The 26,495-nt window shown below is 39.8% G+C and overlaps 1 protein-coding gene across 2 annotated transcripts in view; it reads right to left on the bottom strand.

The window, feature by feature from the left end:
- CRYZL1 (crystallin zeta like 1) overlaps positions 1-26,495 on the bottom strand; it is a 951,914-nt gene that overhangs the window by 430,652 nt on the left and 494,767 nt on the right. For both annotated transcript variants that reach the window (XM_044072955.1, XM_044072954.1), the window contains exon 7: positions 24,160-24,271. In XM_044072955.1, the coding sequence (XP_043928890.1) occupies positions 24,160-24,271 (112 nt within the window). The remainder of the gene's footprint in view (positions 1-24,159; positions 24,272-26,495) is intronic.

Here is a 26,495-nt window from a genome sequence, read left to right on the forward strand (position 1 = left end):
GGGGTAGGATGGCAGATCTGGCCCATTGAGAGAGGGAGTCAGGAAGGAATTCAAGGATGACAGTGTCAAACCTCTCAAAGGAGCGGAGAGAACAGAACAGCCAAAGCAGAGGCCGCATCCACCTCCCATTGCACCCAGGGGGGAGCCGAAGCCGAGGCTTCGAGGAGAATGGACAACCCTGAAAGCCATAAAGTCAAAACCATCCACTGGGATCTGACACCAAGGCTATGGTTCCAACAGTCAGTCAGCTCCGAAAATGTCAGAGATGAACCATTCAAGGCAACGGTTGGAGTCGAGGTACCAGGAACCATCAGGACTGACCCCTCCACACCCGGGAACCTTGGACACAAGGACTCCAAAACCGGGGGTCGGATCTGAGAAGATGTGATAGGAAGAAAGGCAGACAGCATGCTACCTGCCGCAGAGGGAGATGAAGCAGGTAAGACTCCCAGCTGAATCTGGGCTCAAAGGAATTTCAGCATCATCCTGTCCACCTCGGCTTTGGACAGACTCCGAGTGGACCAGACCAAACAGGCTACTGACCCGGGCCTGCAATGGCACTGGGGAGAAGTGGGAACTTAGGACGTAGCCCGAGAGATCTCCAGGTTTGGAGAAAAGTGAGGAGACCAGAGAAAAGGAGAACTTTGGCTCAGATCTGGGCACGACTTAGCTGGTGGTTCGGCCGAGGAAGATCAGTCTGGAGACCACTTCCTTAGCCGATCCCATTCTTTACAGCGGGCCTTCTCTCCATCTCTAGACTTCTTGGTGGAAGGTTGAGGCCCAGAAGCTGGGGAAGAAGTGGCCTCTGAGGGGGGGGGGCCTTTCAAAATCAGTTTGTTCCTCCTGTTAATGAAAGCACGGGGGTTGAAGCCCATGTAGATCGAACAGGAAGTGTCTAAATGGGAAACACCCAAACAGACAATGCACAGAGTGTGGGCATCAGCTGGAAGAAGTTTATGCCACACTCTGTGCACTTCCTAAAGCCTGGCTTAGGAGTCTTAGCCATGGCCAGGAAGAAAACCCCTACTCACATACTAGACAGAAAGGATAGAAAAGGAAAGAGAAGATTTTTTTTTTTTTTTTAAATATATGTACCGAAGCAGCCACAAAAAGGCAAGGGTTGGGTGGTCAAGAGAGAGAAAAGATAGAAAAAGGAACCCAAAAATGCACTTATGAAAACCGAAGCTTGAAGCAATGGAGAATTGATGTTGTTAAAAATGAGCGGCAAACGAGATTTGGGGTGGAGGAGGGAGAGTGGGGCATTATGGGTAGAGGAGGATCTTGGACTTTGGATTCAATGCTGGAGCATGTGGCCGAGTCAGATCCATGCCAGATCCGAGTCCCTCAGGCTGAAGATCAAATGACAACTTCAGATTAGTTATTTTAATCTTTTCTAAATTTATCAGTTTTATGTTGTAAAATTTCTAAATATTTAATGTTTAAGCTATTCATTTCTAACACCAAGTTATTTCCTTTTTGACTAATTTTAACTTTTAAAATGTCTCCTGTAAATCTATCAATTCTTTGTTCCATTATTTCTTTTTCTGTGCATGCCATCTTGTAATTTTGCCAAAAAGGTATGCTTTAAAAGAGTCCTATACAAAAATCTCTGAGGTGTTACCCATATGATTAATTTCAATACAAGTTTGAATTTCTTTAAGAACTCTTTAAAGTCTTTCATATTTACTTGGGATATCACTAGAATTCAGTAAAACTCCAAATGTTATCTTTTTATGATCCAACAGTGGGCAAGAGATGACTTTAACATTATCTATTCTACTAGTGACCTCATTTGAAACATGTCTATTTATGATTAAGTCCCATGCCTGTGTGAGAAATGTGTAAAGAAGAGGGAGTCTGATACTGAAAGCTCATTTATATCTCTCACATTATATAGGTCAGTGAAATCCATCAAAGCCTTGACTGAGGCAAGTTTCTTCCTTTTACAGCTAGTATTAGTTCCTTGTCAGATAAAATACAATTAAAGTCACCTGCAAAAAAATTTCCCTTTGATATTTGTATGATTTCCCCCAGCTTTTGTTTCACTGTTTGCATTCCCAATCCAATTATCCAATAGACATTAATAAAAGCGTATAGTTTCCTAAAGTCACTGAACAAAAAAAGTTTTGTAGTCACCATAACGTTCCATGTGTATTGTCCATCTCATCCTTTATTCATATTCATGGGATTGGATCCAATCCATCAGATCCATCTCGGCCATTATATCAGCTCAGGGTCCTCAGCTAAGCTCATGGGCATTTTTCCCTAACCATAGTGCAACTCCTCTACTACTTCAGATCTCATTTGCCCTCTAGCAGTGACCAGGAAAAAATATTGTAAAAAATTATTTTTTATAAGCATACTATAAGCCATATCCTTTCAGAGGCTGTACAGTTCTATAAAGATCCAATCAGAACTACTGAGTTTCCCAGGAGGGGTATGGTGGGTGGGTCATGAGAATAAAGAATGAGATGGATAGCACACATGGAACATTATGGTGAGTACACAACTCCTTTATGCAATGTTGTCAATCTAGTCTTTTTTCTCACTGATGGGACCATATCCCTAGCTACCTGATTCTTGGGTGGCTCATGGGAGAATATTCCTCAGAGCCATAGTACCAAAGGATGCACTACTCCTACAGGCCAAATCCAACTTGTAATGACTAATAAAGGTATGTGGTTTAGCCCAAGTTGCTGCAGCACAGATGTGGTCCAGAGGTAATCTAGCCTAGAAAGCTGCAAAAGTGGCCACTGATCTGGTGGAATGAGCCTTGATAGGATTAGGCATAGTCTTGTTGTTAGAACTGTATATGAAAGATACGCATTATGAGAGCCAATTGGATAATGTTACCTTAGAAACTGGTTGGCCTTTCTTAACCTCCGAATAGGAAATAAATAGTTGACCTGACTTTCTAAATTCTGATGTCCTATTCAAATAGAAAAGTAACTGTCTATGAAAACCTAGAAGATGCAAGGTGTACTTTCCTTTGTTTTGAAAATTTGGAAGAATACTGGTAAAGCAATAGACTGAGCTTACTCTCCGAAATTACTTTGGGTAAAAAGGAAGGGTTAGTGCGTAAAGAGACTCTATCCTTGTGAATAACTATGTATGGAGACTTGGAAGACAAGGCCTGCAATTCCAAAATTCTCCTTGTTGAAATAATAGCCAATAAAAATAGTGTTTTCCATGAAAAATATTTAATTTCACATGTAGCAGATGGTTCAAATGGAAGTAAGATAATTTTTGTCAGCACGAAACTCAAATCCCAAGGCGGAACTGGGTTTCTATATGGGATGAATTCATGTGGTTCTTCTGAGGAACGCTTTACATAGTCTGACATGATAGCCAAACCATTTTTTCCTATGTGAAAATTGGAGATCGCTGCTAACTGTAACCTAATAGCAGTTGCAGCAGCTCTGTCATTGAATAACTTGGCTAAGAACTCTAGAATGGAATGGAATGAAGTCTATATGATTAGTATTGGACCAAGCAACAAATCTTCCCCACTTGCTCTTGTACAATTTTTGAGCAGGAGTCTTATGGGAAGATAGCAAAATGTGTTTAACTGGAGAGGAAAAGAGTGGAAACCTGGCTATCATGGGAAATGGAGCAGCCAAGCTGTTAGTTTGAGACTGTTCAGATTGGGACAGGCCGTTCTTGACAGATGAGTCAGCAGATCAGGAGCAGAGTCCAGTATCCATGGTCCCTCCCGCACATGAGGCCAAATGAAGGGGAACCATATCTGTCTAAGCCAATAGGGGGCAACTAGGATAATTCTGGTATCCAACAAAGTTGCTTTCTGTAGGACCTTGGGAATTACGGATACTGGTGGAAAGGCATAAAGGAGTCCTGATGGCCAATGGTGAACAAGTATATCCCTTGGTGACTCCGTTACTGGGGGGATCAGGGCAAAGTAGTTGCTGCATTTCACATTGATGGATGATGCAAAGAAATCACAGCAAAGCTGGCCCATTTTTGGAAGATATCTTCTGCAACTCTCTGAATGAGGGACCACTCGTGCGGCCATAGAATGGCTCTGCTCAGTTTGTCTGCAATCATGTTGTCCTTCCCTGGTATTTGCATTGCTATCAGAAAACGGTTGGAGTCTTCTGCCCATTGCCATACCCTCAGGGGTTCTCAACATAGGGGACAAGATCTGGTCCCCCCCATTTGTTTATGTATCAGACTACAGACATGTTGTCGGACTGAATTGCTATCGTCCCAAGAGGGAGAGTTATCCTGAAATGCTTGCATGCAAACAGCACTGTCCTCATCTCTAGAACATTTATGTAGAAATGGGCCTCATGTTGTTGCCAGGTACCTTGAACAGTCTTTCCTAAATAATGACCCCCCCCCACCCTATATGGGAAGCATCCATGGTCACAGTGGCTTGAGACTGAGGAGGTATAAAGAAGCATCCCTGAGACCACAGGGGAGAGCTGAGCTACAACTGAAGGTCCCTTTTGCATGAGTCTGTTATGACAACCTTGTGTGTCATTGGGAGATCTAGAAATGACCATTATGTTGAGAGTAAGCACTGGAGGATTCTCGTATCAAATCGAGCTAGCAGAATTAGAACAAATGAAGCTGCCATTTTCCTTAGGACTTGTAAAACTAACTTGGCAGAAGCATGTTTCTTCCTGATGAGTGTCCTTACATGACAATGAAGTTGTGAACTCTGTCTTGAGGAACTTTTGCTGATATGCTTGTTGTATTTATCTGAGCTCCTATGAATACCAAGGCTTGACATGGCTCTAGAGGAGATTTTTCGTATTTTACTGAAATTCCTAGTGAGGAGCAAAGCTGCAGAGTGTACTCCCTGGCCAGTAGCAGAAGATACCTGGTCGGGGCGGCAATGAGCCAATTGTCTAGATATGAAAACACACTGAATCTTTTGCTTCTCAGGTGAGCTGCCACTACTGCCACGCATTTGGTAAACACTCTAGGGGTTGTAGTGAGACCAAAGGGCTTAGCTCGAAACTGGAAGTGACTGGCTCCTAGCCAGAAGCGTAAGAACCTTCTGGATTGTCTGTCCATTAGAATATAGTAGTATGCATTCTGAAGGTCTATGGAGCACATTCAACTGTCTTGTTCCAGAAATGGAAGTATTGACTGAAGTGTTACCATCCAGAACTTGGATTTCTGGGCATATTTATTCAGATTGCTGAGATCCAGAATGGGTCTCCAGTTCCCCGTTTTCTTTGGAACAAAAGAATCTTGAGTAAGTTCCGGATCCTACCTGGTCTGTGGGGACTTCTTGGATGACTCTTTCTAGCAACTTTCAAATTTCTAAGGTTGCTTGTTCCCTTTGACTGGGTGGAACATCTGGGAGTGAGGTTTTATTTTTAGAGGAACAGGGTCTGAGAAGGGAATGATATATCCCCTGAATATTATGTAATGCACCCATCTGTCAGTAGTTATCTTTTGCCAGGTTTGTAGGTGCAGAGACAATTGCCTCCTGATGATCAGGCACTCCCTCAGGAGTGCTGAAAGGGCCCTCCAAAGAAAGATTCTCTGAAGCCCTGATTGTGCAGACTTCCTCTGCCACAAGAGCGGCGTCTTCCATTGTTGTTCCCCCCTCTACCCCTGGGGGAACTTTCACCTTGTACGTCACAAAAAGACCTCAGGGATTTTCTGAACCACATCTTCCCACTACCTCTGATGTTTGAGGAAGGGTCTGGTAGGTGTGGAAAAATGTACTCCAATGGCAGACAAGGTCTTGCCTTCTTGCTAACACCTGGTAACCGTTTCTTTCACTTTAGGCTCAAACAGAGAATAGCCATCAAAAGGGACATTAACGAAGGAAAACTTGAAGGGCTCCACAAAATCACAAAGGTGCAGCCAGGCCTGTCTCCTGAGAGCAAAACCTGAACCTGCAGCATTACTCGTCCCACCTGCTGCATATACGAGCCTCATGGAAGAGTTTACAACTGAATTGAGGGTGGCGAACTGAGCAATAACCTTATCTGCTACTGCATCAGCTACCGCTCCTTGGAGGAAGTCTAAGTTCCTTTAACAGGTCCCTCTGTAGACTAGTAAAGTGGGTTAAGGTAGTTCAGAGACCGAAAGGTAAAGGTTGCTGATGAAAACACTCACTTTCCATATCTGTCCATTGTCCTAGAGTCCTTATTAGGAGGATGGATAGAGGAGCTGGTCTCCTTTTTAGTGGCCACCGCCACGAGCACAGCATCAACTGCTATACCCTTAGTCAAAAAGGTCTTGTGTTTTGCGGCAGTAATATATTTGTTTGGCCTCCTTGGAGTAGACTCTATGGTGTTTGGGGTCTCCCATGCCTTTCCAAGCAATTAAATCCATAAACTTGTCGGAAGGGGAAGTCACAAAGGCTTTCAGGTAAACTGACTCCTCAGCTGAAGGGGGGGTGGACTGCCAGTCACCTTTGTTTTAATATTTTGAGGATGTCTCCAAAGGAGACATCTTAAGGACATGACCATGGGGACCCTTCTACATCATCAGGGTCAATATCTGATGGGATAGACTCCTCTGGGGAGTCAAAGTGCTTCCTCTTGCAGTTCCTCTTCCGAGGGACCTCCTCAGTGGGATACTCTGGGAGGTTTCAGAAGAAGGGGAGTCTCCTGGTGGACACCCTTAGGCCTGGGGTCTCTGTGATCCTGTGGAAGGCTTAGCTGAGAGGACAAAGACAAGTGGCCTGAAGAGGGAAGAAGATCCGATGTAGGTTGTGCCATATTGGCAGAAGTCAAAATCCTCCTCATAACCTTGAAGGTGGACTGCCCCTGCTCTGAGGAGTACCCTGGAGCCAAAGGTACCAGCAGAACCAGAGACAGAAGCTCCAAAACTGAGGCAGGAGTGAAACTCACCCACACCGAAGCCCCAAGAAACAGGGTCAGATCTGGAGAGATCAGAGCTGGCTCCGAGGATCTGACCAGACTGTCAGCTCCTAGAGGTGCCCTGCTCTGACTGGAGGGAAATACTCAGGGCAGATGTCTGCTCCAAGGAAAATAAAGGTCCTGCAGCCAACACAGAGACACTCTGGAGATTGGAGTCCTATGACTCTGAACCCAAGGGACAGATTGGAGGAGGAACAGTTACTAAAGTGGTGGATTGCGTCTGATCCGATTCCTTTGGGCTTGGATCCAATAAAAGTTTGGTGAGGGCTGGAGTCTTTAGCAACCTCTGCACAACCCTATCCCCATCTTTATCAGGTAGGCTCCTGGCAGACAGAGTAGATCGTGTTGGGGATCTTAGCTAATAACAAGGATGGGAACAGTGAAGTTACTGGTTCTAGAGAAGGAGAAGGGCTCCAATGCTGAATCTCTGTAGGTGCCGAAGACATTGGAGCTGAAGGTTCTGATGGTTCTGAGACCACCTTGTATTCAGGAATGACTGTCTGCTCCAATAATGGAGCAAAGAGTCAAGGAGTTTTTGAACTCTGCTCCGAAGTACTTTTTGGAGACGAAGATGCTTGTTTTAAAGTCTTGTCAGGAGATTTTGATGAAGACTTTGCCAAAATCACCTCTGAAAATGGGGTTTCAATAAACCAGTTAAAATCAACTTATTCTTGCACTCCATAAGCACTCTCTGATTAAACCCATGGCATATGGAGCACGTTTTTTGTAGATGAAGAGGCCCCAGGCAATTGACATAGAGAGTGTGAGTATTGCTAAGGGGCATCTTCTTCCCGCATTTCTCACAGTTCTTAAAACATAATGGCTTCCCTTCTTGTTTTTGTGACATGGCAAGTCTGAATTGATTAAGGAAACATACACACACACACATACACACACACACACACACACACACACACACACACACACACACACACACACACACAGACACAGACACACAGACACAGACAAACACACACAGACAAACACACAGACACCAGAAACATACTAAGGATGGGATAGAATAGGGCAGAGAGGGAAATAATAAGAAAAATGTTTTTTTTAACAATACCAGTAGTCACCCTTAAACTTAAATGGATAATTAGAAAGAAGGGAAAAATTGAGGGGAGGAGTGTCCTCTAAAATGTACGATGGTTATACACCCTCTAATTTAAACAGGTGATAGATGGGGTAGGAAACACTCGCACTAGTACAGAAACAGCAGTATGTTGTTGTTGTCTTTCGGCTTTTCTAGGTTAGGGGTCGCCACAGAGGAACTCCGGTCCACTAATGATTGGCAGTAGATTTTCACGGTGCCGAGTTGCCAGCTCAACACCCAACCTTCAACGAAGGCATGCCCATTCACACATGTCTTTCGGAATGCCACTCGCAGTATAAAAAGTGTAATAAAGGAACAAACTAAGTTATAAATTACAACGTTTGAGAAAATAATGAAAAATAGCAATGCTTAGCCCAGAGATAGCTAAAAGGAAACCTCTTCACTGCGTGGCAAATGAGATCTGAGGTAGTAGGGGAGTTGGATGTAATGGCCAAGATGGAGCAGACCCCCATCAGTGAGAATAATGACGCGATTGACATCACATCATGCCTTTTTCATTACTAAATGTATTCAGGATTTTAGGTAGAGGCAAAGAATGTTTCCATAAAATAGCCACCTCTCTTCTCTTTTGTTTATAATGAGAGCTAGTCAATACAGAACAGTATTTAGCATTAAGTCTGTCCAAATGTTCTTTTATTAAATGTGTCTCCTGTAAAAAGATAACTTGGGAATAAAATATTTTTCTATATTTTTATACACTACCCGTTTTGCAACCATTATTTAATCCACTGATATTAACTGATATGCATTTCAAGTTGACCATACTACTAAAATAGGAAAAATAAATATTACATATAATACCCTCATACATTTGTAAATAATATGGTACTGAAAAACTATTATTATATCTAGTGAACTGCTTACTCATAGATATAAGATAATTGAGACTAACTGTAAACTTTCTATCAGGAATAGTAGCCACCAAAAAATAATTAATTTGCAAACTACTATGCATGCACTGTTCCCCCATGGAGTTTAAAACTCCTGGTTTAAATAGCAATCCTATTCAAACACTACCATCCACCCACAAATGACTATCTAGCATCACTCTACTACTTCTAAAGTTATGATATATGAAAGGTCTAACTCATTTAACAAAATTAAAAGGAGTTAGTATATACATAATATTCAGATTATAAACACTCATTTGCTTGCTATAAAACTTAAAACTGTAAAGTACGGCAGATGTAATCATTTGGTTCTGTTATATTTATAAGAGCCTTTATAGTATTACAATAAATCTAATAATTTCTTTCAGTCCTGAGGAAAAAAAAAGAGATTAACACAGATAAAAAAATTAAACAATCATGCTATATTACTAATATGCTACTATGTTATTAATAATGTAACTAGTTAACTATTTAAACTCAATTCTGACTACAAGACTGTACATGCTTGGATATTATGGCAGACGTATAATATTTCAAAGAACAAATAAACTTCTCTAAAAAAAATGTTGTCTGTTTAAGGACTTGCATATACAATTATCTTTGAAAATGTGACTTCTATAAACAGGATATCATATTCACTAGAACATATCATGAAATATAAAATAGTAAAAGAGTAACTGTGATGTCTAAAATAACCAATATGTTCCCAGAATTATATTTGCACTGAGGGATAACATATGGTGGGCAACATTTTTTAGAGACACAAATTCTCACCTTAACAGAATGACTGTGTAATTTTGTCTGACTTTGTGGAAAACATGCTATTACTTTCATACGAGCCCCTCCTTTACCATATGTCAGACATTCAGTTAACTTTCACACCATGAGCTTCTAATATTGCCATGTTTTTGAGCTCTTCACTTCCTGCTCAAAAAGCACATCCACACAGAAATGAACACAGATCATCACTACAACCATTGTCACAAACATATGCATATCTACTGCCCACATATGCAGAATTAGTCAACCAAGCCAGGGGCTGACATCAACAGACAAGCAAAATAATCCTCCTTTCTTTAAATTAATAGAATGGAACGTAATTTGTATAATACAAAATCTTAAGAAAAAAGTTGAATTGAAGAAATTAATTCTATATCGTGTATGGTGCCACAGTACTATAAAATGTATTAAATAACTTGGAAAGAGAAATACAGGTTTTACAAGTGTTAAAATACTCATTTTGAGATTAATTTAAAAGAGTGCAAGTTAATTAGCAACTTCTTACTATTTTGCACTGAATTTACACATCACAGTATACCCCAACCATATCTAACTTCTTCCCTGGTGTTTAATACTTTATTCCTACCGACCTGTCTTAACCTTATATCTTGACACAAGTCATACTTTACAAACTGTACTAGCTATGTTGAAAGCCTAGGTTTTGCTGTCAAGATGCAACAGAATTGTATTTTCTTATATATACTACATTTTGTTTACTTTATACTTTGATTATTGTAATGTGTGCATTAAAATTTACTGTTACTCATGGAGCTTTTCTCCCCAGGCCTCCGCTGAAAAAGGACCTGTGTCCAGTTAGACTTTCCCAGTAAATAAATGTTAAATAAATAAATGAAATAAATAAATTTTATCCAGCATTTCTTACACACACACACACAACTATGAATAAATTGTCTCCTTAGAGAAAAGGGTGTGAAGAAACATTCTATTTCAACCTGCTCTGTGAGAAGGAAATACCACTGTCAGTAAACAATCATCACTCATGTTACACTGAGAAAAAAGGCTGTATAAGTGGTTAAAAACCAACCCGCTCCCTGCTATTTAAGAACCTATGCTGTAATACTTCTTATCATTTTATTTGTTGTTATAACTATTTGGTACACTCTCTCTCTCTTTCTAGTAGCGGAGGGGAGAAAAAAGCAGGTTTCAAAGTGAAATCCCAGAGTTAAAACACATACATTCTCTTCACTACTGTATTTCTCCTCTCCTAAACCCTCCTCAACAAATAAAAAAGCACCAAACATCACAGATAAGACTATATAAGAAAAAGTAAAAATAGGAATGAAAAGAACACAGCTTCATGCACACTGCATACACCCACCAGTTTATCACTATCTTAGTAAAGAAGCACTAACAGCATAATAGTCTGATGTCTCTCAAAGGAAATGCATCCAAATCTCAAACATACAACACCTTGTATATTCCAATCAACCGTGACATGGGAATTAAGAGTAAAAAGTTAAAAACACCACAACTAGTCTAGTCCAGATACAGGTTTGCTGTATCCAGGACTCTTTGCAAGCTCCTAAGCCCCCCAAGCCTTTTCGTAATGGAGGGAAGCCTGCTAGCTTATCAGTGGGAGTGATAAGCACTAGGTAACCTATCTGCCACATAAGGAGTGGTTTCTGGCACAGAAATTGTAGTTATTGGCCGTTTGGACAATTTTTCCATATCTCTCAACTTTCTGATTTAAAAGCCTGCATTTGCACTTGTTTCTTTCCTGTAACTAGTCTAGTCCAGATACAGATTCTTAGTTTTAGCACTTTAATTTACTTATTCATGCTCAGCACTTGTTCAGAACTTGTTGTAAGCACTAATTAAGCTACAAATTACTACAGCACTCAACCTTCCTCATTACCTACAGGAAAACAGTTGTACTTACTTTCCTCACTTGCTTAGAGAAAAACAGCTCTTGTACTCACTTTCCTCACTTACCTAGAGGAAAATAGCTTTTTATTCAGGCATGTCCAAGGGTCAGCTCCCAGTGTCATCTCCTGTCCATCTGATGAATCTGGGCATCTTGGGGCAAGGCAGCAATTGCCTCATGTACACAGACAACCTTCTCCTCCTACCATCCAACACTACAACCTGTGAGAGATGCACTTATCTAGCCAAACTGCAGGTAAAGCTCTTTCCAACCAAGAATGGACTTGACAGTCAAGAGGAGAAGGTAAACACTTGCACCACACCACACTCATCAAAGTCCCACTACATCTACACCACCAAAATCCACACATAGAAACACAAAAACATTTGCGGAGGCTCTCAATAATAATCTGCTCAAGCAACAGAGACCTCCAAACCAGAAACGCAAGCAACCTCCACCCCCCAACACAACCCAAATGACATAGAGCCCACAGACTCAGTGTGCCACTCAACCACAGCCCATAGGCAAAACAACGTACCCAACACACTAGTCATAGGTGACTCTATAGTCAGGCACACTGATGTCCCACTCACCAGGCTAAACAAGGAGAAGGTTACTGTCAGCTGCATGTCGGGTGCCAGGATCCGCAACATAACCCACGCACTCGGGTCACTCCACAACAAGTACAAATATGACTCTGTCATTGTCCATGTGGGTGTGAACGACTTGAGATCTACCTCCCTGACTACATGAAAAGAGACATGGAAGAGCTCTCCGATCTTGTAGCCCAGCCAGGTATGACCCTAGCTCTGAGTAGCATTCTGCCATCACCCAGAATGATACCGCAGTACAAAGACAAAATGACTGACTTCAACAATTGGCTAAGCTTCTGGTGTAATTCTAAGGGGATCCAGTATCTGTCTGCCAGGGACGACATGGTCGACAGACCACAATGCTTTGCCAGAGATGGCCTTTACCTGTCACCCCTGGGATTCCGGATACTGGCTAAGGCTCTTGCCACCCCTATAGTGCCTTTTTTAGGCAAGGTTCAAATGACAAATTCACCACCGTATCAAGAACAGGCAAGCAAAAACTGGGGGTAATGCTACTCAATTCTAGAAGTCTAAACCTCAAAATGCACTCACTCAAGGCACTCCTTAAAATGGAGAACATCAATATCTGTGCAGTGACTGAGACCTGGTTCAAGGCTCCAGAGAGCACCCCTGCACTACCAGGCTATAACTCATACCACACTTTTCGGCCATGTAACCTAGACTGGAACACCAAAGGTAGAGGTGTGTCCATATTCATTAAGGATATCCACACCTCCAGGCTAGTTGCTCAGCATAATGCATCCGCGGTTTTCCAAGTGCAACTAACTCTGGACAAAACTGCTATCTTAAATTGCAGCTTGCTACAGATTCCCCACCATGCCCCAGAATTCCCACCCTTTTCTTGATATACTGAAAAATATTAGGGTTTAACCAAACACCCTAGTAATGGGCGATTTCAACTACCCCACCATTAACTGGGAAAACTACTCATGTACAAAGTCCTTCACTCAACGCTTTCTGGAATTCATAAATTCCAATGCCCTGGATCAACTTATCCACACCCACACCAGGAGCAACAATATCCTAGACCTAGTCATTACAAACATGAGTGACCGGTGTTCCACACCTGAAGTCAACTCCTCGTCGGTCCGATCCGACCATAAGCTAATCATCCTAGATATCCACATCCCGCCCCCACCCCCATTAAGGAAACCACGGTAAAAAAATTCTCCAAAGTCCACTTCATGCTTCTTAAGACAGAAGTGGTGAACTTCATGACACCCATGCAGATGGACAACACAGTTAAGACTGCTGAATCCTACAAAAATGCGCTCTATAAGCACTTGCACAAGTGCATGGCTCGTGCTATCCCAAACAGAACCAAGACACTATCCTCCAAAAAAAAAGGAAGCAAATCTGGTTTGCCCCCTGCCATAAACAAACTGTACAACAGAAGGAAGAAACTGTTGCAAAAGAGAGTAAAATCCCATGAGTGGAGGAGCTCCCTGGTCAGCCTCAATAAGAAGGTGAGATCCCTTATAAGATCCTCCAAAGCTAGCTATGAAAACAAAATTGCCACTGATTCTAGGGACAACCACAAAGCATTCGATAGCTTTGTCAAGAATCTCAATGGCAACACCCAGATCTGCTCTGAGTTACAGCAAAACGGCACGAAAATTATAGAACCAACTGATATTGCCAACATCCTGGCAGATAGGTTCAGTGCTAACTTTACCCCCCTTTCACCCCCTAAAGGGCCCATATCTAAACAGGAAGAATGCAGAGTCCCTGTAATCACAACTACACAGGTAAAAGCTGTACTTTTTAAAGCCAAAAACAAAGCATCCATGGGACCGGACAACATCCCAGGTTGCGTTTTACATGAACTTCAGAACGAACTGGCTCCCCACCTTAGGATCCATGTTCAATAACAGCCTCACATCAGGCTTTGTGCCCACTGAATGGCGCACAGCAACAGTTATCCCGCTCCACAAAGGGGGAGCCAGCAGTGATCCTGGGAACTATCGCCTTATTAGCCTGACGAGCCTGGTCTGCAATGCCATGGAACGTATCATCATGGAACACATAAACAATGACATTAGTAACCTCTAAACTCTGGACCCCCCTCAGTTCGGGTTTGTGAAAGGCAGATCATACCTCCTGAACCTGATTGACTTCTATGAGGCAGTTACCAAAGCCATAAATGAGGGTAAGGTGGTTCACACAACCTATCTTGACCTCGCCAAGGCTTTCAACACCATCCCCCATTCAGCTAAACTCACTAAACTAGGTATAAATCACCACGAGATGGACTGCCAATTGGCTCACTGACAGAACCCACACTGTAAAAGTTGCAGACTCCAAATCTAACTTCAATCCAGTGACAAGTGGAGTACCACAGGGTTCAGTCCTGGGACCTCTCCTGTTTGGTATCTACTTCCCTGAAATACAGGCTAACACAGAAGGCCTCTGGCTAACAAAGTTCGCAGCTGACTGCAAACTAGGAGCTATAGTTGAGTCCTCAAATGATGCGGACATCCTACAGAAGGGCCTCACTGAGACAGATGCCTGGTGTCAAAGCCATGGCCTCAAGCTCAATGCAAAAAAGTGAATTGTCATCCCCTTTGGTAAAAACATTGTACCCATGAACTACCACATAGGCAGCAGTCTACTTAACACCGAATGTGCGATAAGAGGCCTTGGGACCCAGGTGGAAAGTAGTCTCTCTTTTGCTAATCACATCACCACCGTAGTCAGGAAGTCCTTCTACGTGGCACAACTTATCACAAAAGGGTTCTCATCCAGGAAAAAAGAGGTCATTGCTCCCCTCTACTTGACACTCGTTAGACCCATTGTAGAGTACAACACCCCTTTTGGAATGTACCTCACAAGACATCTGCAGCAGCTGGAAAGGCCGCAGAAGTACCTCAAAGAGGATTACTGGCCTCAAACAGATGTCCTACACTGACAGTCACAAAAAAAGTTCAGCTTTACTCAGTAGCATATAGTCTACTCCAAGGTGATCTCTGCCCAACATATAAAGCTATGTCAAACCCAGAGCTGTTGGACATGCTACACCTAAAGAAATCCCAATCCCTCACAGCTACATGCTCTAGGGACCTAAACTTTGTCACCACAATAAACGGGACATGCTGGAGGGATAGATTCCTATCCGAGAGACTTCCCATACTCTGGAACAAGCTACCCATCTATGTCAAACAAAGTTCCTCATTAGCACTCCAAGAAAAATCTTGATAAGTTGATGGGAAATAGAAATACACCCCGGGGATCACTTCTGTGGCTCTACTTGACAGTGGCACAGGAAAATAACTTTCTTGGGTGGCATAAGCCAGGGAACCTTGTTGGTTAGGCTTACTTAGGCCCTTGGGGCGATAGCCTAGTACCTACCTATGAACCTATAAACATTCAGACCACTCACAACATACTTATTTAATGCACTGTTATGTTATCATGAGCTATCACTTTAGGATTTATATGGCGCACATATGAAGAAAGGAAACTAGGATATATATGTAAATAAAATGCATTAGTTAAAGAGTTAATTTCTTAATACTTGTTAAGCTAAGGCATATATTTAATATGGAAAATAAAATACAGAATATTAGCTTAACAATACATATAGGAGAAGAAAAAGTGAGATTTACTTAACTTATAGAGAAAAGTGAATCATTGTTTCTCTCCTTTCACCTATATCTCTAGCAACTGAATTGGTAAACTTTGTCATGAAAAAAGAATTTTGTTATTAAAACGGTTAACATCAATTTTATACTAAAGCTGAGAGTAATTTGTCCTTTAGGTTTTTTTTTTCCTTCTCATTAGATTTTCCAGTATTTACTTCTGTTTGTTTCGTCAAAGTACTCTTGTTCCAGTCCATATCTTCAGTTTGGCTAGAATTTTTTTGTTTTGTTTTTGAAAATAACAGTGTAGAGCCTGGGTCTTCATGTGTCTAATTTCATCTGGAAGGAGTATTTTGAGCCTGGCAGGAAAGAGCAAATGCAGCTTAAACTGTCTTTTCTAAGTTCTTTTACAAGAAGCAAAAAACTTTTCCTTTTAGTCATCACAGAATTGGAGTAGACATTATCAAATCGTATTAGTCATCCAGTTTAATAGGAGATTTGGACCAGGCTGTTTTAAGTATTAGCTCCTTGTCTTGAGATGAGAACTTAATAATAACTGATCTCAGTGAAGAGTTAGTTTCTGATGTAGAAACTAGAGACCTGTGTACTCTTTCTATACCATACAACATAGCTTCACATAAATTTAGAGTCTTAGGAAAGAAAATTGACCATATTTTCTCCTTATATTTTTTTCAGGGAGTCTAGAAATATGAATGTTATTTCTCCTGGATCTGTTCACCAAATCATCGATTTTGTTTAGCAATAAGGTGTTCTGTCACAGTAGAAATTAAATGTTTTCTTCTTCCGATACTCTGCCTTCTATGTCATTAAGGGTATCTTCCACTCCAGATATAAGAGTATTCTGTTTTAAAATCTTTTGTATCTGTTCCATCTGTTTGGTACATTTTTCTTTAAATGTAAAGATTGTTATCCGTTCTGTCCATTTTTAAAGAAAGTTCTTGTATGTTAGAAAGAACAGATTGGAGTTCTTTTTTAAAGGAAAGTCGTGAGAGACAGTCTTTGAATGACTTATTTCACAATCACAGCTACTGGTACAGACCTTTCAAATTTAGAATTTGACATGAAAACAATCAAATATTTAGACTTTTTTTTAGATAATATCCTATGTAATATCAGGTAACTGATTTTGTTCAAAAAATTGGCTTTGGATATTATAAAAATAAAATTTCCTGTCAGAAATAGAAACAGAGTAGCAGAGCAAGAAAACTGTGCTGCTAGCCTGTCAGCATCCTGCCCACCCCCCAACCTTTAGATGTTTTTTAACCACAAAGATGTACACCTATTATGCATATCTAAACCTCAATAAACACTCTTCTTTTCTGTACCAAAAGTGAAAAAGATTTGGATGCAACCCTCTTAAAAGAAGCACGGTTTCCTGTACAGCTTATTTGTATATCATGTAGGAATATTTTCACATTTGCTATAAAGACCTTACTTAGAAAATGATACCTAGGGTTACCGGTACCATGGGCATTTTTAGAAGAGTAAAGAAGTAACATTGGAAGTTAATCCCCACCAGGTAGAAGTGGATGTTAAAAAAATCCATACATCAGAACACACGTAATGGGCGTGTCTGCAGTGAAATGTTACCTGCATGAGGGCCTTCAAGCTAATTATGTATCAGCACTGTTTCATTCCTGTTTGACTCACAATATAGTTACACTTGCAAATAAGTACCCTTTGCAGAAAAGGGCAATGGTTATGAGGAATTCCTATGCTTTACTCTACATTAACTTATTTATGAGTTATTTTGCAAATCAGCTCATTTACAGCACACTTTTTTAATAATGCAGCATTTTTATGTTAGATTTAAAACAGGACCAGCCTTACGCAGAGGCCAACTAGGTCACTGCTTGGGGTGCCATGTTTCCAGGGGTGTTCTTTACATATTTATTTTTAGAGTAATGAAATACAAAATTTCTTTGCTCTAAAAATAAATATATAATGCAACTCTGTTGAAACAAAATGCGCTTATGGCATGATAGGGATCTGAAGGGGAAGGTGATCCATTTGACCTGGCCATTCAAAGTCAAGGCAGATCATGTTAGGCTTGAATGTTGTCAGGTCACAGAAGAGACCTTGAGTAACACTGGCATGTAGGAGTGAAGCCGTGGCACTCAGTCAAGAGAATTGTCTATCAACATGACAGTGCAGTGGTGCAGCAGTAGTGTTGTTACCTCACAGCAAGAGGTTCTCCAGTTTGATTCTCGGCTGGAGAGCCTTCTGTATTGAGTCTGCATGTCCTCCCTGTGTGGGTTTTCTCCAGGTACTCTGGTTCCCTCCCACATTACAAAGACGTGCGTGTGGAGAATTTCTTCCCGGGCCTCTGCTGAAAACTAGCTTCATTCTAAGTTGGATTTTCCCAGTAAACAAATGTTAAATAAATAAATAAATGATGCATTTTTTTGAAAAATAAGAAATATGAATCTTTAATGACTATCTTTACTAACCGACTGTAATCTTCAGCAATTTACCACACCATGAAAAATTTTAAGAGGGACACGGCCAATGTATGAGACAAAATCAAGAGCATTCCGCAGAGCTCTGGACAGTTGAGAGGAATGATGTGATGTGAAGACAGTAGTGGTGAGGTAAGTATTTTTTTTTTATAATGACGCTGGCAGTAATCAGATATTTTTGGCAATATTTCTGGCATGTGATTTGTGTGAGGCAAAGCTAAAATATGTTACACAGCCATCAGACATCATGACTATAACTGCTGGATGGGAGTTGGGGTTGACTGGATGAAAGTAACTGGCTCTATCTGGCACTGCAGGACTCGTGTGCATTTGTGAGAAGTAAGATGGACTAATCAACGGGACACCTGATATGCACATGCAGATTAGGTATAATTGTTGGCCCTGTCTGTAGAGGAAAATGACTAGCTGTCTGCTGTTTATTATTCTGGCTTTGCAGGACTAGTGTGATTTATGTGAAGGAACGTGGGATATTTTAATATGTGGCAACCGTTTACTTGGAACAAAGATAAAATGCATTACATAACCATCCTCTTATTACAATCGGATGACTGAATTTTGCATAAAGGTGGCTATAACTGCTTGGTGGGGGTTGACTTAATGAATATAACTGGCCCTCTTGTCACCTGTTCAGTTTAAATAGTCATCTCTCAAACACAAATAAATAATGGATAAATTGCATCACAGAACACCCAAACATTCACAGCTTTTTGGGAGTTAGAGGTCCCTATACACCAAGGCTGTACAAGTGGATTTTGATATGGACTTAACAGTGGCCTCTACCGTGAACCATACCTAGTCTAAAACAATCCTTCCTCAGAGGTGGACACAGAAGGTCACTGATAGTTTGTGAGGAGAGTCGGGGATGATGTCATTATTTCTTTAACTTTTCTCCCAAACCTCAGAGATCAACATCTTATGTTGGGATGGTTCAGTGTGGTCAATTATTTCTTTAACTTTCCTCAAACGTCAGAGGGATACACAGAAGGTTACTGAGCTTGTACAGGAGCAGTGTACTGTCTAAAGATAACAAGTTGAAAACATTACTGTAATTATTATTTTTTCAAGTTACCTCATAATCATCATATGCATACTCAGTTGTATATCTTTTTGGGGAGGTAAAAAAGCATTCTGTTTACATATGTATGTTAGCGATATGTTTTACTTGCTTTTTTCAGTTTTGTCCAAGTCGAACAGAGGGGTACACAAAAGGTAACAATCAAGTTGGTAGGGGCAAGGTGGCATGCTGTGTATACATATGACAGCAACAACTTGAAATGTAGCCCCATTTGTCCCTTAATTTTCATCCCAATTTAACACTAGAGACTGATGCATAGAAAAGGACTACCTTTTTTAAGGTGAACTACACAGACAGGTACTATTTACAGATGCACTTTGTGTATTGTTACAAGTATTTGTCTTCATTTACTGTGCACTGTTATTTGGTCAACTTTGAGGAGTAAACCTTGTCTACAGCTCATTTCCTCCTTGAAATAAAGTAAGATTGACTTTCATTCCTTATTCACAGATTTTCTTCAGGCCATATTTTACCAAACAATTGGAAAAAACTCTAAAATGCAGCTCAAAGCATCTATAACCTTATGACCTCTGGGTGTCTAGCAGCCCCCAGACTCCCAGCTTAATTTAGTTACATTATACTTACAGTATAGCCTTGGTCAGTTACAGTGCACTGAGGATTCAGGGGAAACCAAAGTTGAAGAGCAACAATTAATTTCTTCCTTTAATCATGATTTTTGTTCAGGCCAGCACTGGATCAATAGCCTGTTTAAAAAATGTAAAATGCACCTCAGAGCATTTTAGAAACCCATGGCTTTTGGGGGCTTTGCAGCCTTCAGATCTCCAGCTTAACATAGTTATTTCCGCACAGTTATTACAGTGTAGTCTCATCAGTTAGGGTGTGTTAAATGATTCAGAAAAAAAGTTGAAGAGCATAGACTAAATTTCTACCCTTAATTCAGGCCATCATTGAGTACAAAAGTTGTTTAAAAATGTAAAATGCATCTCAGAAGCATCTAGATATACCATAGCATCTGGAGGTCTTGTTGATTAATGCAGTTATTTCCTCCACAGTTATCAGCGCACAGTTTAGCCTGCTTGAAATATGCTGAATGAATGAATGAATGAATTAATTAATTAATTAATGAACATAGGAAAAAATTGAGGAGTAAGACAAACTGAGAAACAAGCAGAGACAAGTAATGTGGATGGTGTTAGTAGGTCAGGATGAGGGGAGTGAAAAGGACACAGGCTGATGTGTTTCGGGAGGAAGTGGGGGAGGGGCATTGTGGAGCTCCAGCACCTAGGGTTCTAATTCACCTAAGACTAGGCATCATAATAGGTCTTATTTTTGTAGTAGGTTAAGCAGAGTAATTCTTATGATTTTTTGAAACACTGTACCAAAATGGGTGGACACAGTTTAATTAGAATGTTACTTTAGAAGGGGAGCCTGGAAATAAGACACATAATTATACAGACAGCAAACAGCGCAAATACCTTTCTGTGTCCAACTACTGTACAATCCCCATAATGCTTGCAATCATTACGTTATAAAGAATTCATTCCATCATCATAAAGGAATACTGCAAAAGGTCAAGACTGGGAAATCTTTCAGTTAGAAATGGAAAAGGCTGAAAAGAAAGTTGATGATATCCAACAAGTATAAAAGTGGAAGATGTTTACTTGTATTCACTTGATCTATATCAAAAGCTCTAGTCAGTGCTGGAAAAGTTTAATCTTTTCAAGCATAGTTCCTTCTTTCTCTGTCATCTTGGTTCCCATCTCAAAAGACATGTGGCACCTGGAAGACTAACATGACCACTCTTTGTAAACCGTCTATTTTGTTACAGCAAATTCAGCAAAGCCAAAGAGATTACTACGCACTAAGTATAAAATAAGTTTCTTGGCACTTCATAAAGATTAAACATGGTGCATTTCTTCATTTTATGTTTCCTGAAATACTCTGGCAATTAGCTCTAGGTATATGCAAATCATTTACACGGGTCTTAGCAATAAATCACAAAAGGTTAACTCTGCACATCACTTAACACATTTCATCTTGGACTTGAATCTTTCATTCTCCACTAGCATACCAGGCGACTATTAGCAAATCACCTAACTGGTAATGGTTAGAAATGTCAAGATTCAGAATACAGAGTCTCAAATGTGATCATGTTAAATCCTAATAAAACCAAACTGCTGCTTTTCTCCCCACTTCGCAGGTCTACCCCTATGATCTTTACATTAAAATCCAACAATGGCACCATTATTTCCCCAGATTCCTCAACCAAACTCTTAGGAGTTATAATAGATAATAACCTTAAGTATGATCTGCATATCAGTAAAACTATTAAAACAGTTAATAAAAAACTTGGCTCACTATATAGGATTAAGCCCTTCCTAACGCCATTAGCCAGAACTGTAATTGGTCGTACACATCTACTCTCCACTCTCCTCTATGCTTCCCCTCTATTTACAAACCTCAGCAAAAATTACCTTAATAAACTTTCTAGCAGCTACAATCACATTGCTAGATTTGCTACCAATGCAGCCTACAGAACTCATCACTGTCATAAGCTAAATCTACTGGGATGGCTTGAACTGCCTAACCTACTTCAGGTTAACCAACTAATAGTTGCACACAAGATCCTCTACCAACCAAATACACCCGTACTTAAAAACCTCATTACCCCCTACAGTAACCTTAGTGCACTTCGTTCATCTGAAAGACTACTAGTTCAAACTCTCAAATCCAACAACACAGCTGAAGAATCTCTATTTGCTAACTCTGTTGGCAAAACTTGGAATTCTCTTCCTGCTAATCTTACATCTGAACTCTGTCTACCTCAGTTCAAGAAAAGTCTGATTCAGTACTTTAAAAAATGATGGCTATGTCCTTGTCCTAATCCAGACTAACTCTAACCATCAGTGTGCACATGGAGGACTTCTGCCTACACTTTGTTTCTTAACTTGTATATCCTATGGTCTCCTTGGATCTACTACCAGGTTAGCCTACTAGGCATTCAAAACCCTATCATTCTTAATGCATTGTTTAAGCATTCCCAAAATTGCTTAAATGTAAAAAAATTTGTGTTTGGTATTGTGGAGCATGTAAAGCCTGAACCTCGGGGTAGTGACTGCAGAAATTTGTTAAAGAAAAAAGAAACTGAGTGGCAGAGTAGACTAGCAGCTATGTTCCCCCAGGGATAAATGATGCTATATCTATTATTCCTATGCTACATGAAAGAGCAAACTAATTTTAATTTGTCAATACTTTTGTTATTGGCTTGATATAACATGCAAATATATTTAAATGAACATATATACAAAAATTTTTTTGTAAATATAAAAGTTTGTATGTTTTTATATTAGCACACTGTATGCTTTTAAAAAAAAGAGGGTGGAGTTTCACGTTTGTGTGAAGTTGCAATTTTGTGACATTTATTGTTTGGATTGGTTAAGAGAGTTGTCTATTGTGTCTAAAATGGTATATAAAGTGTTTTCAGATGATTGTTTAAGTATTCTGATGAAGTCTCTGTTGTTAAAAGACGAAAGCACTTAATTCTCAGTTTTACAATAAAAGAGTATGAACCTGGAGGAGGCTGGATCATTCTTTCTACTATTTGCATATACTAAGGCTTTCCAGTTTTCTTGAGCAAAGAGGTCAAGAGGTATGTATGGAGGGCAGAAAAAATACAATAACAATCAGGTACGTTATGCAAAACTAAAGAAATGTACCTGATTTTTCTTGTATTTCTGCTCTCTCTCGTACCTCTAAACTGTCTGAATTTCAAACTGTATTTTTTTTTCAAAAAAAAAAAGTAAGCAATGGAGATCTTTTCTCCGTTGCTTGCTTTAAGCATGGGAACACAAGTCCCATATGCATGCGCAGTACATCAGGAAAGCAGGATATAGAAAAGCGGAAGAACACCACTGCGCCATTATACAACAACATTATTTTAGAAAAGTAATTTCTTTCTTAAATAATGTCATTGTATGATACCAATAACCAACTCCTGGGTGTGGTATATTGAAGATTTACCCACAGCTGCTTTTGTTTACTCTCTCAGGCTTTACCCTATTGAATAAACTGTACCAACTATGGGTAAATCTTCAATATACCGCATCCAGTCATTGGTTACTGCTATAATAAATAGTGGTGATGGTCATTTAATTCTAACACTGACATACAGATATGATACAACTCTGCATGGACAGGGCACATAGCTCAACAACTGAGTTAAATCTGAACTTCTATAGCTCTTCACAGCATCTTCATAAATCAAATCTATACAAACATCTACAATTAGTGGATGTACTAAAATGGTTTCTGTGGAAATACTACATATTATTTCTAAGCTGAAAATGAAATCAAAAGTAGGTATAACAAAACTGATATTGAAGCTTAAAATCAATGCATAATTCACTGCTGAAAAGAGGAACTGCTTGCTGGATGGGATGAAGTAGCAATGGTTTAATTATAAGTTTCAAATTTTAACTCCAAGCTATTACTCTGTTATCCACAAAAACAATTGCTCCTTGGTCTGAGGCATGTTTCATAAATATGTAATTAAAGGTATAATGAATATTGCAATTTATCTTTCATTTTAAGTGGACACAATGTCCTTAGGGTGGGTAAAAATATTAATCCTGAAATATAAAGCTGCATATAATGGGTTATACAATGTATGGCTAGCTATACCCATGATAGCAGGTAATAAAAAAAAAAAAAACAGAATTCAACACAACTTCAATACAATGTCTTCAAAAAGATGAAGACATGATAATCTCTGTTGTATAAAATGACCTTTTTATCACATAACTTTGTGCATTGATAAGCTAAGCTCCGGAAAATGATTAAGTAGTCTTGAGAAGTTAAACAAATATGTCTTATAACGTGTCAAAACATACCTACTGTAGGATGCAAACCTTCCAGGTACTGCTCATCGTCAGAACTGTGCACTGTAGAAATCACTTTTGCTCCCCTGTGGTTTGCTAACTGAATGACTATGGTACCAAATGGCTGCAAGTACAAAACAAACAGAAGTAGCTATTAAATACCATCTGTAAGACAGTATATTGCAGGACTCAATCATTCATTCATTCTCTGATACTTTACTTAGCCTATGCAATTTTGAGGAGTGAGAGGAGTCAGAGCCCATCTTTGCAGGCAGCAAGGAAAAGCAAGATTAATACAGATGACGTAAGTGCTACCAAGTGTAAAATCAATACATCAAACAAATTCCATCACATAAAAGAATTCTGCATATTAGTTCCAGCACTGCTGGTTAGAATGGAAATTAAATCACTTACTTCCCTTGTTAAATAAATCTTGGTGACAGAAAAGCTGTCACCTCTCCCAGATCTCCAGGAACACACCTTGGGATTCAGAGAATTTTACTCCACCCATGGTAACTGCTCAACACATTTGGGTCAATTAATTTGATGGAAAGAAATTCTGATTCAGAGATATGGCAGAGACACCCTAAGAAACACCTCTCACACACAGATTCATGATCCCTAACTAACCCCTGTAGTGCAACCACCAAGGCAGACACATCATTTAGCCTTACTTGTGCCCCTACAGACATGCACATAGAATGACAAACCCCCCACAACTTCAGTGGGCTTACCTGTATTACAAGTACTCCCATAAGGAGTGAATGGGTTACCTCTGTCAAAAGATTGGTGGTCACTTTTTCTTCCTACAGTTAAATTTTCCTTGGCCAAGTGATTATCTGAACTGCTTGGGTGAGTAAATCAGGCTCTGTGCACATTTCTGGGAAAGAACATTAGCATGCAGCTTCACCCACAAGATCAATCTCTATACTCCATGCTAAGGTCTAAGAACTGGAAAGGATTACCACAATGCAGAAGCTTTTCTAAATCCCAAAGAAGACATTTAACTTATAATAATGTTCTTCGTCCAGCATAGTTCTACACAAACTGTGACACTCAGAAGCAACCTCATAAGTCAAGATCAATAAATAAAATGATTAAATTGAATACTTCAACAGGTTACAGCAATTCTATCGGTGTAATGCTGAAGGTGACTTAAAAAGTCATCAGGCATTTCTTCTTAGGTCTCCTAGTGTTTCATTTTAGTAAAATTATCTTTTACCAAAAGCTTATAATATATCAAATAACTAAATAAAATAAACGCATAAAACAAAAAGACATGCATTGCTGAATGTGAGAAACATCAAAAAACACAGCAGGCATTCTCTTATTTCACCAACATTCTTAGAATATTTAACAATATTTTACAAAAGATTGCCCAGCTTCAGGAAAAGGTCAGAGAACAAACTAAAGCAAATAGATATAAAATGGACTACTAGCACAAAACTGCAAAAATTAACCTTGTTTCCAACCCTTTAAAAGCAAATTTTAGAATTGACCACTACATTGTTAAAGGTGTTTTGTGTGTGTGTGTGTGTGTGTGGGGGGGGGGGGGTCTTTTCTTGTCATGGAGGACTGCAACCTCACACAAACACTTAATATGTGCATGATCATTGTACCTCACAGCAGACACATTCCAAGATATGGGAACTTCTGACATAATATACATTCAGGTATTTTCAAAATAACACTCTCACAATTCAAGAGACTGATTACAGTTATCAGATTTACAATGGACACCAAGTAAAATACATTCAGTATGGTTTAATTTTAATTGTTACACCTTCCTACATCGTTAAATATGAACATCATCAACAAAAATTGCAAAAAGCAATATGTAACACAGTCCTATAAAATTCCTCCATTAAAAACTTTTGAATTCAGGTCACAAAACAGTTAAAAAGCAAGTAGAACCTCCAATTAATCTTTTGCAGCATGCTCGCCACAAGAAATAAAAAATACAAAAACTTATGCTGACTATGAAAACTACTGAAAGACAGCCAGTCCACTGGCACAGAGGGAAGGCCTCCACCTGTATTAGTGGCAACACAGATTTAAAGTCAGGCCAAAAAAACAAAGGGTTAGGCAGGAGTGAGGTGAACACAAGCAGCTACAGGCCTGTTCTTCAGTCCTGGAAAGGCAGTACGAACAAGTTGTCTTCTAAAATTTAAAGAAAGAACATGCAATTGCCAGTGTTTTCTCCATGGACAAGTATGCAGCTGCTTCCTTTGAGACTTTTCTGGAGTACCTCTTCTGTGGCAGACTTTTACTGCAGCGGCATTCTGGTAACAACTAAATACACATTTGCTGCTGTTTAGACTGCGGTCAGTATGTTAGCACAGTGGTGA

This window comes from Protopterus annectens, chromosome 5.part1 (assembly GCF_019279795.1).
Source record: "Protopterus annectens isolate FY-2018-M chromosome 5.part1, PAN1.0, whole genome shotgun sequence".
In the NCBI taxonomy this organism is placed as follows: Eukaryota; Metazoa; Chordata; order Ceratodontiformes; family Protopteridae; genus Protopterus; species Protopterus annectens.